General features: G+C 40.0%; 2 protein-coding genes across 2 annotated transcripts; both read right to left on the reverse strand.

Annotated features, from left to right (window-relative positions):
* Positions 1–1,010: 1,010 nt before the first annotated feature.
* On the reverse strand, positions 1,011–6,766 carry LOC111220667 (monoacylglycerol lipase ABHD12-like). Its single transcript, XM_022743836.1, has 13 exons — positions 6,570–6,766; positions 5,007–5,122; positions 4,806–4,911; positions 4,543–4,662; positions 4,357–4,387; positions 4,207–4,252; positions 3,765–3,894; positions 2,593–2,630; positions 2,424–2,503; positions 2,241–2,323; positions 2,044–2,122; positions 1,784–1,905; positions 1,011–1,669 (listed from the first exon to the last, which is right to left on the reverse strand). The coding sequence occupies exons 1-13, from the start codon at positions 6,665–6,667 to the stop codon at positions 1,648–1,650; spliced, it is 1,071 nt and encodes a 356-aa protein (XP_022599557.1). The 5' UTR covers positions 6,668–6,766; the 3' UTR covers positions 1,011–1,647.
* Positions 6,767–6,980: 214 nt separating this feature from the next.
* On the reverse strand, positions 6,981–13,876 carry mocos (molybdenum cofactor sulfurase). The gene is made up of 15 exons (XM_022743953.1): positions 13,649–13,876; positions 13,481–13,570; positions 13,312–13,378; positions 12,560–13,204; positions 12,365–12,441; positions 12,019–12,218; positions 11,799–11,915; positions 11,334–11,714; positions 11,057–11,219; positions 10,842–10,929; positions 10,312–10,436; positions 9,021–9,117; positions 8,732–8,873; positions 8,531–8,635; positions 6,981–8,442 (listed from the first exon to the last, which is right to left on the reverse strand). Exons 1-15 carry the CDS (start codon positions 13,758–13,760, stop codon positions 8,338–8,340), a joined length of 2,514 nt encoding a protein of 837 aa, XP_022599674.1. The 5' UTR covers positions 13,761–13,876; the 3' UTR covers positions 6,981–8,337.
* Positions 13,877–16,185: the final 2,309 nt, after the last annotated feature.

Below are 16,185 nucleotides of genomic sequence, written 5' to 3' on the forward strand. Positions count from 1 at the left end.
CATGCATTGACGTGTACTTTAAGGCATTCACAACAACCCCAGCCTTTCATTTTCTGAGTATTGCCATTTTATGTTACCCGGAGGATAATGCCTACAACTTATACCGCTTGTTAAGACCTAATTTTAATTTTTTGGTAACATATCTCTCCTATTGCCAGAAACATTAAGGCTTCAGTTTGTGACCCATTAACAAAGTTGTTTGTACATCCTTTATCAGAACCATAACTCATATAATAAAAATGGCACATGCTCTTTTGAAGACAATGCAGTAGTCTTTGAGGATATCAGTCTAAAAAAGTGGGTTAATAAACACCTATTGTCTTCCAAAGGAGACAGATTCATCTTTGACTTCTTATACGTGCTCCTGAGCTTTAAAAATGTCATTTAACAATTATGAAAACTGATATACATGACTGAAACTGAAATTTGAATAAGATTTGAAGTTATCAAAGTAAAAAAATCCATTTGGTGTCAGTATCCTGTATATAAATGTACAAGTAACAGTGATAAATTAATCTGGACGGCTTTATTGAAAGTTACATCCTCTGTTCTATTGAGAAACAGTGCAAAGTAGACTACATAATATACTACAAGTTAAAGAGGAAACATGGTTCAATAAGAAGTGTTAATTAAGATCCTGACATGAACAGAAATCAGTCCAAGGTAACAGTTTTTTTTAATTAAGAGAAAACAGCTTTGTGAATATCTGACAAAATCAAATTTGTTGTGGGCAAATTCTCTTGATACTGTAGATTTCCACATAATTCTTTACTTTTCAGGTTCATAGATGAACCCAGGTGGTTGAACAGATTCAATGCTGCAACAGTGCAACACATACCTAAATCAACCCTGACTACTTTATTTATGAGAACCAATTAGAAATGAAGTAGTGTTATGTGAAAAATACGAAGTGGATAGCTCTTCCAGATTTTTTCCAAACGACACCATTACGTTACTGTGTGTTTTCATGTGACGTGAAATGAAAGACAGACGTGATGAGCTGCTGACAGTGGGTGTCATCAAATTTATTGTAATAAACTGCAACAACATATGAACTGAGATTCTTTAAACTTATATGAATGCATTTTATATTCTATAGTTGAACTGACAGAAATCAGAATTTCTAGAATTTGTGTTTTTTCTAGAACCACATTTGTGATAAGAAGTTCAGAGGACAGATGTTTTCCAGCTGCTCTCCCTGTATTATTCTGAAATGTTACTGACATCTCAATGTCTAAAGCCTTGGATTAACAAACTGATTATCTTGTATTATAGATGAGCATTATCATCACACAAAAATGCCCAGCAAAGGGCACCTACTGTAGTAATGTCGCATCTTAAACATTTTTAACCAGTTATTTCTAGTTTTGTTAAATCAGAATAAGTTACATTTACAGATTTAAAAAAATCAGTAGTTAACAATTTCATGCATCTTAACCGATTGAAAAAAAAAATTTTACCATCTATTAGCCTGAACAACTTTGGCATTTGTCCTTAAAATAACAGATGTTCAACACAGACCTTCTGGATCACATATTTATGCAACATATATGCAGCAGTAAAGACAAAGTAAAACGCTGAAATCAAATCAGTGCTCTAACTCTGAAGTGTGGCACGTTTTTCCTGTTTTCAGTCGTCCACCCCACATTACAATGACATCACAAACTTCCTGCAGAGGAGAAATGACAAGGTGAGATGTACATGTCGTGCAAATCAAACAGGCACAGAGTTACCAAGCCGGGATATAATCACTTTAAGTATTATCTGCAAAATGTTTTCTCACTTTAAGATGTCAGGCAGATGGGGGTCTCTGTATAAGCCGTTGTGCAGGTACCCCAGAGAACCGTCAAAAGACACCAGCTTGACTCGCTCTGCATTCTGGGCGCTCGCTGCCACCTCATACATCTGGGAGAGAAAGGCAAAGAAAAAACTATAGCAAAAAGTTATCCCAGAGAGGACACCTAATCAGGTACAGCTGCAAGGAAAACACTGCTTCAGTTTACATTGGATTAGATGAAAAGTAGCTTTCTGTGCCAGTAATACCTGCTGAGCAATCTGAATGGGAACCAAGTGATCGTCTTCTGAATGAAGGAAAAGTATCGGGCTTCTCATTTTCTTCAGACTGCAGAAGCACAAAAAAATAAATCACGTCATTGTATTTTACTGCTAGTAACAATATTATTAGCTGATCAATGTTTGTAGTATTTGACTACCGTGTATAGGTTTTCATTAATGCTTACTTTTCTTCAGTAGGAAAGACAACCTTGTTTTCTGCCCATGGCTCCGGGAAAAAGTAGCCAGTGCCTGGAAACGTCCAGTAATACTTCAAAGAGAGAGAAATACAACATTGTTTATTATTTAGTAGCAGGCGCATGAAATGAACAAATCCGATATCAAAAATGGCTTAAGTTAGTTGAGTCTACCCAAGTAAAAGGATGAACTGTAATGCGCTCTCGAACACTATTGAATGCGCCCTCCAGGATCACACCATCCAAAGCCACACCTGGAAACAAGAGGAAATAGATATTTTGAAATCTTGAAATAATTTCCTCTTATTTCTATTTGCCATATTGCACTGGTAGAAAAGCCTACCTTGTTCAATCAGTTTCACTGCAGTGTTAGTGGCCACTCTGCACAGAGATATGAGGAGCAACATCTTCAGTTTCTCTAATTGTGTGTATTATTTGAACAGTTATTATTTGCAATTATTAAACACTTTTCTCTTCGACTACTTCTGACAGTGGCAGGTTTATTGTAGCTGAGGGCAAATTTCAACAATTCCTGTCAAAATGTATGATGTATTCTACTGATGATAGTGTCAGTTGTTTGGTATAACTGTTAATCACTGTGCAAGCACATGAATAAAAAGTGGCTGATTATAACTAATCAAATACCTGTAGGTGATTTGTTTTTTTGTCACTTATAGTCATAATTTCTACTATTTATTCTAGAAATTGTACTATTGAATATGGTGAGATCTGTCAGTTTCTAGCAGGACCTGCCTGTAACACATTGTATTTTTCATCAGTCCAAACTGTGGACGTGACCTACTCGCTTTATATATATCTAATATCTAAGACAGTCAATTGTGTAGACATGACTAGCTATGAATTAAAGTATAAATGTTGCAGTCTGTTAATTCAAAGTTCCAAGTTCCAGATTTCAAAGAAGAGTAAAACTGTTAATGCAACAGTCTTTTTTTTTGTGATTATTTTATTTATAGTTTTTCACATTCAAACAAACACACCCAATACCCAGTACAATTACACAAATTAACAAAAAGGCAATGATTCATATCCAAAACTCCCAATAAAAAAGTATCAACAAACAAAAAACAGGCAAGATAGGAGACTGCCCTGTCTGCCAGGAGAATCAAAGGTTCCCACAAAACCAACAAAAAAACAAACTGGAGGACTGCCAGAATATCAGTCAGTGCACAGAATAAGACAGAACTTGCACAGAGTAGAGCTACAACATAGCAGCAAAGCTCGTGGATTATACAGTTAGGTCTTATCAAGCCATGTCAAAAATGGCTGCTGGAAAAGATTTTGTGAATTCAGTTTGCTATAATGAATCCGTTCCATCTTAACAATAGAAGGCATCTCATTCAGCCACCTCTTGGAACAAGGGGACGATGGATACTTCCAGTTTACTAATAGTAATTTTTTTGCTGCATCAATGCCTGCTTTTAACCTGACCTGAGTCATTTTTACTTTTGTGAGTGTGTGTACAATGTTATAGATTGGGAGTCGTTTCCTACTCACCCAGTGCCAAGAGAGTGTCCCCAGATGACAACCAGGCTGTTTCCACTGTGTGCTTTGACCCAGTTGTACAAGTAGAGTGCATCAGTGGTCAGACCGGCCTCAGTCGGTTCCCCAGTGGAATCTCCAAACCCTGCCAAAGTTTCTCATATCAACTACAGCTCACTGTCAGAACACAGAGCTGCTTCACTCTGCCACAAGGTGGCAGTCACTCAGAGGAAAACCTGCACTAAATTTTGACCTAAAGTTGAACTGCTGGCTTTTAACTGCCTTACAACAAACAACTCATCAAGCACAGCCACTCTACTCTACAGTGATCATATGGCTGCAAATGATATTAAATCAATGTGAGAAGGTTGTTTATTACAATCAATAAGAAGGGGAAGAAGCATAGACGTGGAAAACATGTTCAAAAGAAGAGTCATAAATCTTCATTTGCACCAACCTCTGTAGTCAGGCACCAGCACGTGGTAACCAAGTGCACTCAATACCTGTTGACACATAATGCTTATTTGTCATTAGAATTGCTGCTGAGACTTTCATATCTTTATTAGACCGCCAAAAGATTAATATGTTTGTGTTGGTGATCACTCACTTTTGCCACTCCCACCCGATGAGTGGCTGCCCTGTTGAAATGATTCATAAACAACACAAGTGCCAATAAATTAGTGTTTTTCCAAAAATAAAATAAAAAATAAAAATAAGAACAAATATGTCTAGTGGTGTGGAACTAATACTCTCTGCTTCTTCAACTATAATACCAATGCATTATTTATCATACCTTGTGCCTGTGTTTCCATGAAGATATATGAAAACTGGACTTCCATGGTTTAAAGTGTTCTGGTACCATGCCAAGTCCTTCCCTTGAGCCTCTTTCCACAGACTTTCAGGGACAGTGTGCCTTGAACAGTTCAAAACAACAAACCAGCTTAGAGACACAACCGATAATTAGATCATTAAAAAACAGGTATTGTCCTTTTCTCTCAGCCTTTCTACACCTATGCTAGGAAAAGAGAAAAAATGCTGAAGTTGGCTTATACTCACCATACGCCAAGGGAGATTCCTTCCTCTGATGTTAAGTACATGTTGATGGTGTGATTAAGGGAGAGATCAGCAGGTCGACTGAGGTCAACAAAGAACGGCAACCTGACTACAAAGAGGAAAAGAAGAGAGGTGGGTCTCCTTTTTTGTGAGCAACCTGAGGATTTACAGTACTTCCAAGAGACAGGCAGGGTATTCACTTACTTCTGTGAGTGTAAACAAGGTGCTGGATTAATTCTGGGCGTATTCTTAGTGAGAAAGGCACCAAAATGAAAATAACAAGGGCGGCCAATACACCTGTTTTCAGCGAGCATCGGGGCCTGAAAACAGGCAGAGAGAGAAATAAAACAATGTGATTACTGACTACCTAATCATTGTCTTACAGATCTTATATCAATAAAGGCTGAGGACCCTCTATGGGCCCTTCAACAATCTCCATGAGGTCTCAGAGTGACTCAAGTGTTTGTTCTAAGTTTTATTACTAAGCCAACAAAACAAGATTACAATAGACTGAATCACCATATGTTAATTTAACAACAATTATTATTGATTATTGGTGATGTTAAATCCCCTCTTCAGAGCCAGATCAGCTCAAACTCCCTAATCAACACCTGTCCAATATGAATAAGAGTCACAACGTCAAATCAACACCAGGAAGCATTGGAAAAGTATCACTCCCGACTCTCCTCTTCACCCACTTCACACCTGACCTCGGCTCTACCTCTGCTTCATTTCAACTGCCTCAGCGTCAGGAAAAGGGAAAGGAGGATGGGGGTGTGGTGGGTGACTTTGTTGAACCACCTGTAGCTGCGTGTAGACAAAACCTGAGAAAAACAAGACTCCTGGGACCTCGTGGACAGCAGCTCCCATGGGGAAGGACTGTGAAGATGATGCAGCAAGTGTACATGGGAATGCACACTCAGGCCCATTGGCATGTACTGAGCAGCTCCGCACAGGTCTGACAAGTCTGAGGTTGCAGCCTTAACATGGAAACATTAATGTGGGAGAGTAGATTTTAATAACCTAATAAGAATAGCAGGCTGTCCTTGGAGTTAGTCTTGGCTCCCTGAAGGCAACAGCAGAAAAGGGGATGCTATTCAGACTATTGCTAATTAATGGACAATACATCCCACCCCCTCCATTAACACTCTAATCAGCTAGAAGAGCCCTTTTAATCGAAGACTGATTTCTCCACGCTGCTGGAGGGGAACCATAAAGGAGGTCGTTTATTCCAGCAGCCATCAGACTGTCGCCTCATCTCTCAAGAGTTAATTCTTATACTTTAATATTCACTTCCAAATCTTTTCTACAAGAGAGTGAGAAACCTCATATCAGAAGTTTGATGAATGTGCAGCTGCAGCGTGATGTAATACTACCTTTGGTTAACTAGACAACCTGAAGTTTAGGTTTACTGCAGAACAGATGTCTGCTCATTCTGCTCAGTTTTTCCAAGTGCTGCAACTTCAGAAAGTATTCACACCCCTTCCCTTTGTCACAATTTGCAATTTTCCCCTTCAACCTACACTGAATAACTCAAACTGACAAATAGAAAACGTGTTTTATGCCCGTTTTATGCCACCTAGGTAACGTCACTCATTAACTATATCCAAAAAAAATGTAACTTGAAGAGAAAGTTAGTGGTAATATGTGCACTAAACTCAGACCTACTTCACCCCAGACTATAACAAAATTACAACCACCGCATAAATACTCCGCAACTCCCAACAGTTACAGTTAACGGTTAGTGAAGTAAGCTAGCTAACTTACGATGCACTTTGGACTCTATCAGTCCTCTGAGCTTCACTGACTTCGGAAGATGAATTATTCTGTTTAACGACCCTTCTCTTCATCGTGTGGGCTAACATAAGTACATAGGTAAGATACACATCAATATATAAGCACTTCTTCTGACACTTAGTTAGTAGCTAACAAGAGGTTGATCAAAGTAGTTGAGTCGCAAGGAAGAGGCGGGACCTGTGATTGTTAAGGTAGCACTATTTACATATATTCGTTTAGTACAATACATGGTGCAAATGACGCTACCTTAAATAGGGCACAGTATACACTTAATAAGCTAAAGCATACTTAAACTAAACATACTTAAAGTTATGTGACACATAACACAATTATAGTAGATGTTTTATTATACAAATCACATCATACAATTATACATGGAAATATATATACGACGCAATGCCTTCTGCTGTTTTATTTAATTTAAAATCAGGTATTTTGCAAGGTTCTGGAAATCTATTCATTTTATTTCACACTTTAAATGTTCATGGTAAAAAATTAATAAATCAAACACACATACATCACTGATTAAAAACAATTAGAAACTTCTCAGCAACAATCATTGTTAGAGTGCACAGACTGCTGCACCAGTGCAAGAGTCTGTGTATTTGTAAGAGGTAGAGATGTGGCATATTAAAAAAAACAACCAGAGCAGATGAGTCACCGAAGGAGTTGATGAGTATGAAAATTAGGTGAATCATATGCGATGGCCTATGAAGTCACCAGATCTCAACCAAATCGGGATTGGGGAGTGACGTGCTAGACAGCACTGTCCACCACCGTCATCGAAATACCGCATAACACCACATTAGATAGGCATTTACTTTTACTTCATTTGTCATCCGTCTATATATTTTGTTCAGCTTTTGTCTGGGAGGCCTTGGGCACACACATACTGACAAACATGCTATTAGCAGTACGAAACATTGGGATACACAGCAACCACCTCGTCTCACTCTTGTAACTGCACCACAGGTGAGCATATAGGACCAATTTAACTGCAAGACGTTGACAGATCATTTGAGCACACACGTACTTTATGTACAAGCATGTCAAGCTGAACATATAATTTCTGGTGCCAAGATGTCTAACCTCACTGTTTTTCTCAGGAATTACAAATTTTCTATCTTCTACCTCAAATTATTACGCTTTCTGACAAACTATTATGTCCAAGTCAGCATCACTTTGGGAGCATACACTGAGCGCTGAGTGTCTGGTAGCCTTTTTTTTTTTCATTACAAGGAGCAATATGTCTCAGATCTCTGGCAGCAGCAACAGTGTTGTGTTTGGAATAAATAGCAATATAAACCTCCATGGGGAGAAACAGTGGAAGAACTGTCTGGGAGGTTAACTTGAACAGTGATTAAAGCATCAAGCCTGACATGTTTTGGCTAAAATAACAGTAAAAAATTCAATTTCTAATTTTGTCATGCAATTAATGCTTCACATCTACTTTACTCCACACACTTTAAAAACATCACCATGGGAGAAAAATCCAGAAATCTAATTAATTTCCCATCAAAACAGACTCAGATTGAATAAAATCTGAACACTCAGGCACGAAAAGGATGCTTGAGAGGACAAAAGACATCAGGGCGACACAGACAGAAAAGAGCAGCATCTACAGAAACACCCCACAGTGTATGACAGGTGATCTTTAGGACATGCAGTGCAGAAATGACTGCTACATCAAATATGTTGACAAAATAAATAAAAGAGGATGTTGATGCAGATGACCACTTCAAGAACCCTTTGACTCTGGCTTTAGGAGGGAGCCAACAGTGAGGACACTGGCTGCAGGGGAACCCTTTGGTAGCTGATGGGTCAGGTACACACCAAAGGTCACCTAAAGATCCACAAAATAACAGGTAAAGGGATTATTTTTTTTCATGCTCATGCACCACTACACAAGCACACAAATGTTTTTGACTCACCTTCCCACTGCGGTAAGCTGACAGGGACATCAGTGGCTCTTTTGTTTTGGTCCCAGTTTCCTGGTCTACTCCAACCATCTGGCACCTTCCACACTGACCTGCAACCTTTGGGTTAATCACACAGGGAGCACATTCGTTTTTGAGAAATCCGCTTTTAATGCATCTGAAGATTTCATCATTTATCTCAAAGTGTCAGCTCACCACGAATTGAGTGTTGCCAATAATCAAGTGTGACCAATTATCTTCCTCAAATGGTTCTACTCCAGTGATGACTAAATTGGCTCGGAAGCGGCTAATGACATTCTGTGTGTCAAGGAGCTGATTGCCCTCAGAATAGTCCTGCCTGAGAAAAGGGAATGTGGAAATTGCACGTTAGTTTTCTACCCCGACGTAAATGATCTACTGTAATGTAAATGTACAGGCGTCAACACATCCGGATGTTTCTCTGTGGAGCACTGCTTATTTTGAATAACTCATTATGTGTTCAAACCTGCTGCTCATTTCTTTCTGAATGAGCTCCACACTGGCACGACTGATCATGAGATACTGAGCTTCATTCACCAGGGAGAGGGACGCGGAGGAGGCAGCTAGAAGGGAAAGACTTTATATTACCCCAGCGATTTATTTGTTTTCAGCAAAACATTCTGATCTCTCGTTTTGAACAATGTGCCTCCCCAAAGAGCCTTCAAATTGAGTTTCTACTGTAATACAGAGAGAGAGGAAAATGTGTGACTTCAGTGAATTTATCATTGCTGATCAAAATGTTCAACATTCAACACACATGAATAACAGTTGAGCGATGGTGGTCGAATCTTCTATCACCAGGTATGTAACTTTCAAGCTGACAAGTGATAAATTGTGTAATTGAATTGAAAAGCTCCACAACGGCTTGATTGGATTATTTTGTCAAATATCAATATACAGTATATTGTGATATAGTAACTATTCGGGAAACTCAATTTGGAAACAGTTTATGGCAGCTCCGACTTCACAGCTCCTTCAGAGCCAGACAACATTATACAACTGTTTTTACCCATAACACTGAGCTAGATGTATAAATGCGTTGTATAGATGCATTCATGCTACCACTTGAAGTTGCAGAAGCTATCTATTTTAATTATTAGTATCACTTATCCTTTTTTTTTTTTTTACCTTTTTCAACCATTTATTGCTTTAAGTTATTTCAACCATTCACCCATCACTTATAGCCATATCTACCATGTATCCATTACTGTTAGCTAATTATTTGAACCATTTCCTCATTGATTTTAGCTATTTAAACAATTTAGCCATTACTTTTAGCAAACTGTTTCAACTATTGAGCAATTTTGTTTTACTATAGTAATCATTTAGCCATTAGTTGTAGTTATCTATTGTAACCATTTACCCATTAAGTTAAGACAGCTGTCACAACAGGTGGTGTTCAGGTGTTAAAAGCTGAACCTGTGTAGGGATATTTTAATGAAATTGTAATTTCCAGGAACAAGTAGGAACCACTCCAATATGTCATATGTCATATGTCATATGAACCAACCTCTGCCTCAATTTCTCATTTGCTTTTACATAATAAACTATTTCTCGAAAACATCTTAACTTGCAAAAACAGAAAAATATGACATTTCTAAATTCCAAATTACCACCAGCATGGAATGGAAAGTCACAGCCACAACATGGACTATTTGCAAGAAATGTGACCTTGTATTGCTCATGTACAGTATAACAGATGACTCCAGGGTAAAGGAAGAAGAGCCAGGCTGAACAGGTACGATGCTTATATATACCTCCGCTAGGCCTCTTCTTGATGTCTCGGGTGAAATAAGGACTTTGTCTTATCAGGCGGCATGGCTGTCCAAGGAAGTCTGAAAGCCATGATGCAGCCTCATCCCCACAGTCGACAGTCTCCACCCTGGGGGAAGGAGGAGGATTATATTCAGGAGGCCCCGAGGGAAATCTACTGAGTTTGATGTTGCTTACTATTTGGTGCGACATCTAATCCAAGAATGACTGGATGAACAGTTTTTTTTATCCTGTGACTCGTCATGCGGGTATCCGTCAGAGGACATTAATGTCATCTCTTGGTCATTGTTTGTTTTTCCATTTAAAAATGGTAAAAAGAAAAAAAAACAGGAATTTCATATGAAATCGAGAGAGAGAGGGAGGCCACATAAAGTCATCCACTGTAGAAATGTAGTGTCAAGAACAATGGAGCGAGAGAATGCATTGATATGAGTGAAAAATATGGAACAAATGAAATGTGTGACAGTATTTCCTGCAGCTGCTACTTTTAGATGTTTTAACATTGCCGGCTCACCTGTCACCACAAACTTTACTCTGACACACCCGGTAGCTTGGATGCTTTTGAGCGTTGTTTTCCAAGGGAACAGAAATGGTATCCATCCCTGCAGGGCAATGAAAAAAAATCCTCTCACAAAGAGAATTTATCGCAGAAAAAAAAATGACTGACTGAAATTTCGTATGGTTAAGTGGTGTTTTTATTTTCAGCGCGCCGCTGACAGACTGTCTGACCTGATGCCTGCAGGAGCAATTTGTTTGAGGGCAGGTGGACTTGTGGGCGAATGAGGCATAAACGTGTCTCTCTCTTCTGACTCAGGCACACGCCGTTTCCATTCACCACCATCCAGCCTCTGTCATATAGTAAACCCAGCGGTCCCACTGGCCAGTCGTGGACCTGCATGAAGAACAGCACAGAGTCGAAATCAAAACAGAGAGAGGGAACAAAATAGGAGAGACAGCGATGGAAAAAAAAAAGTGATGGAGAGATAGCGTTGTGTTGTGCTCAAACCTCATATGCTGCACACGATTTGATGGGATATATGTAGATATTGGTGAGAGTATAAGCCTCCCCGTGGCTGTTTGAGTCTCGGTGTCCAAATCCCTTCAGTGATGCTGCTGTGGGCTCCTTCTCATCTACTTTACATATTTCTCCATTAGTCAATTTGATAGGAGGATCTTCATTTGAGCCCTCGGACGCTGCTGTTGTTGTTTTTAGCTTCTGGAGTCGCACTTGATCCACCGTGACCGGTTTCTCTACAAAGCACTCAGCAACAAAGTTCAGGAACTTTTGACAGTCTTCAAATGTCGACATGTAGCCAAAGGACACGCGAACAGATCCGGTCGGCTGGCCGTCCACCAGGTCGATGCTGTCTCCACAGACGTGGCCGGCCTTGAAGAGAAGAAGACAATTTTGTGTTTTACCTATCCTGCCCTTAACAGACTTTGACATTTTTCCTATCCCTTGATCTCATACCTGCAGGTTTCTCTTCATCTGCTGATTGGTGATCCCGAGGAAAGACTGACAGGCCCCGGTGTTGCAGAAGCAGCCCGTGCGCACGTGAATATTGTACAGACTGGCCATTCGGTCCACCTGAGGAAAACAGAGTAATTGTGGGAATATTCACAAGCGCTGCCTAGGCATATACAAGCAGTGATGAAACTCTTGTGAAATAGAAATAAGTCCCTGAATGTACCTGAGAATACCCAATTATCTGTCCATGAGAATCCATGAGGTTGAAGTTTAGGATTGCGCCCTGTGTGCCTGGACTCTCAAACTGGCCGTCAGTGTAGATTCGAGCCACTGGTCTCCCGTTGCCATGGCAAAGACTTGACAGCAGCATGTAAGTGTAGCGTGCCAAGCCAAAGGTGTGCTGTTGGATGTTGTGCATGCCCCCTGAAGGCAAAAAAGGGATAAGGATTGGGGATGCTGCTGATGTTAACCTGAATCAGCTTATCATTATGAACAACCTGCGTATGCATTATGACTACTAAATGGGGGTGTTAAAGTTTTTCTATGAATGAGCATGCTCATTTACATACCTGTGATCTTGTAAAGAGCGTCAAAACTGTGATTTAGAGCAATAATGTCCAAGAAAGAGACAGTCCCATCTTCAAACCTGTATCAGGGAGAACGAAGAAGAAAACATTGCATTTTAGAAGACGGATGCAGGAGCTATACAGCCTCTGTGAGCTGAGAGAATATCTAGGATTTGGCAGGCTTGTACAGTACTTCACCTGTCAGAAATGTTTGCTGAATGCACATAATAATCTTCTCCAGAAAGGTAAGCTGCTGCTGTGCCTCCTCCAAAATAAGTCTTTTTTAGTATGCCTGCTGCGTCGTTACGGACAAGAAGGGCCCCCAGCCCTGTAGGGAAGCCAAACATCTTGTAGAAGGAGATGGGAATGAAATCAGCGGGGCAGTCCTGTAGGTTTAGAGGGGAACAGCTGACATGAGAGGCAGCATCCAGCAGCACAAGCCAGCGGCCTCGGTGGTCACATGCTGGGTAAAGGCGTCTCGCCTGGATGCCTTTCACATGGCTAAGGGGATACTTCCTCCCAGAGAAGTTGCTCTGTGCTGGGTAGCAGAAGAGGTGCAGCGTCTGGCAAATAACATCTTCACCTTGAGCCACATCCTTTGCCCTGTTTTCCACCTCCTGCGGGGAGACAGGCAGCACAACTACTCCCTGGCTAGAAGTCAGTCCTCGTATGCCAACTACAGAGGTATGGCAGTCAGTGAGATAGCAGAAGTGACTCCCCGCCTCGCCTTCAGTCTGCAGCCTCCAGGGAAAGCTCTCGGCCACTAATTTGAGAGCGGCTGTACATCCAGAAGTGAAAATCACAGAGTACTCCTCCGAGGGGGCGTTAAAATGCTGCAATACCCTGTAAGAAAATGTTCTGCTTTTTACTCATATGAACCATCAAAGTACAACTCAAAGTTTTCACAGGGGCTCATTATGAGGGTTTCTGAGGCCATGAATGGACTTTACCTGTATCTGACCCTCTCCATGGTGTCATGTGTCAGTCTGCTGCTGGGGTTATAGCTGTGAGGATTTCCTATTGGGGAAAATAACAAGACTTATTACAAGGCTTTAAATTTAATGTTTGAATGAAACATAAAGAGCCACATAAAATCACACTCAATGTGACTCCCCTCACCATAAACGTTCCTTGTAATGTCCAAGCTGTAGTCCCTGACCAGAGACTCTGGGTACAGAGTAGTTCCTGCATGATCCAGATATGTTATTCCTGTTTACAATGAAAAGAGCAGCCATTAGCGACCACTAACCCTGTCACTGTCTGCTCAGGGCTGGACATAATCATTACCTTTAATTCGTGTGAACTCCTGCTCGATCACTTCCTCTAAATCCGCCTCATAACCGTAGTGAGTCCAAACCTGCTGGAAAGTTTCAAAAGTGCAGAGGTTTTGGAAATCCATCGACCCTGAGAGCTACAGAACACACCGCGGGACTGCTGATGCCTCAGCCATTTCAACACACACAAACCACCGTCCTGTCCTCATTGACATTTTGCTGGGTCTAAGTCTAAGCTTTATAGTCCTCGTCCGTCTGAAGTCCGGCTGTTTGCTGGTAGGGGGGCGGTTACACGGCCGTGATAGCACATGACAAGTTATAACTTAGTCTCTGACTGACTGAGTTTTTTTTGTCGGAGTGGACACTCAGCTAGAGGAAACCACAGAGCTTGTTGACTATAGCTGAAGCTCAGCTGCTATAAACGTTTTACCGTCATGTGACAAGCTAGTTTTTTTTAGCTTTCTCCTCCTCTTGTCAGTGTGTTAGGAATATAAACAGTGAGCTAACAGCAGCTAACATGGCTAAAGAGCATATATGAGTAACAACAGATGAAGTTATTTTGAAAAGTTAGTAAGATAACTTATTATTTCACTCATTATTTCATTATGGACATATATTCTGATACATATATGTCTCACAAACATTTAATACTTATAAACGTGTCACAGAAATACAATAATATTTAATGAACATATTTAATGCTGTGCAGTATGTAGTATTTAACATGTATTGATTTGTTGATGTATTGTTGTGATTTTAAGCATTATAAAATATGATTATTCATTAGTTTCTAAGGTATGTTGAATTTATTCATTCTTTAACAGCTGCTCTTGGTCTTAAACTTGAAGATTGACATTTTATTTATCAGTAATTCATTAATTCACATTTGATTCCTTTAATCAAAGAATAACAGGGATTGTATTGAAACCCGGAGAAGTAAATGTATCTGGTGTCTCAAGATGTCTGATAGACATTAAAGTTAAGCACAGATGTTGATGAAAGAACCACATGAACATTATATTTATCCTTCACAGCCATTTAGCATGATTGCATTGTTGCATTGACATTTATACTGCTTTAACTGATTTTATCAAATGTCTTAGTAATCACATTACAGTAACCCCACCACATATAGTCCACATTTTATCCTCATTGACACACAATGTGCATAAAGGAGTTAATTAGGACGGCTGGTGTTCAAAATCTTATTAAAAAATATTGATTAGTTCACATTATTCCAGTGTAATGATTACTTTATGTCAAGCTGCTAGACCTGCTGTGTTATTAAAGCCAAAGACAGATAATGATGAAATAACCATGAGTATATCACATTTATCCTTCTACATTCTTTGAATTTTGCTAAAAATGTAGTGCAATAATGACTCAATTTCTTTTCATTTTTCAGGATGTTCCTAATTTGAAATCTACCCTGGTTTCAGTAATAGTAACCGATTACACCAACAGGTAATCACTTCACAGTAATCCCATTACATGTAATCCCTGACTCTTTAACCTCACTGACACACAAGGAACATGAAGGGGAGAAAATTAGTCACAAGTGATTTGTATAAAATGCATGATCACCTCATGAGCTCTGAAAGGAGAGTAACATACCGGGTCAGACACCGTGTCACTGACAACTCTGACGGCTTTGTTGTAGTTCTGAGTCTGTTTGCAATTCGGACACAATCACACTGTTGTACAAGTTTTATTATACTTTTCTGAACTTTTATTGACCTTCATTCCCTAACCTCAAATCCTAACATGACCTAGGCTTAACCCCTGAAAAAGTCCCTTAAAACGTGAAGAATACCCACACTTAAAGGGATTATCTTCATCTGTCTGTTTTCATGAAGACATCCAGCCCTTTAAATCACAGAAATACAACTTGGAAGCTGTATTGAAATCCTAGTTGAGAAGTGAATATAATGTGGCCTGCTTAGATGTCTGATAGACAGCCATGAGGCTGACAGCAGCCATCATTGTCTCCGTGCAACGCACTGAATAGTAATTAAATATGCCACTTATGCTTCACTGATTCATTTCCTTCACAATTTCGAAGCTCAGCTGAATACATTTTTCAGTGCAGAAGGGCTGTATTGTATCCAGTATGGCCTCATTACGAGGGCAGAAGGGCTTGGTGTGGGGGAGGGCCGAGGCACTGACGGGGGGAGAAGCACCCCACGAAGACATTGTGTTTAACATCACTAAATAACTCAAACGCCACATTGTCCTTCCCAGCCCTCAATTAGTCGGGTTCCTTGTACAAAGCACCGATTTCATACAGGGAGATTTATTTTTAGAGAAAATCCGGCCCTGTGCAGGCAGGAAGCTCTCTGAAAATCTAATGAAGAACACAGCAGTCATGCAGAGTTGTTAGTCACAGAGCAACATTGGTTAACAAAGCTTCCCTTCAGTGTCTCTGTGTGTATTTCTGATGACTGCAAAAGGCTAGACCTTCGCGTTTTTTTTGTTGTTGTGGTGGTGGCTGTAACTGTAGCTTGCTCTATCTATGCTGGACAGTGTCCAGGCAAAGAGCCTCTCTGCCCT

The sequence above is a fragment of the Seriola dumerili genome, unplaced genomic scaffold, assembly GCF_002260705.1.
Source record: "Seriola dumerili isolate Sdu_G_001 unplaced genomic scaffold, Sdu_1.0 BDQW01000073.1, whole genome shotgun sequence".
Lineage (NCBI taxonomy): Eukaryota > Metazoa > Chordata > Actinopteri > Carangiformes > Carangidae > Seriola > Seriola dumerili.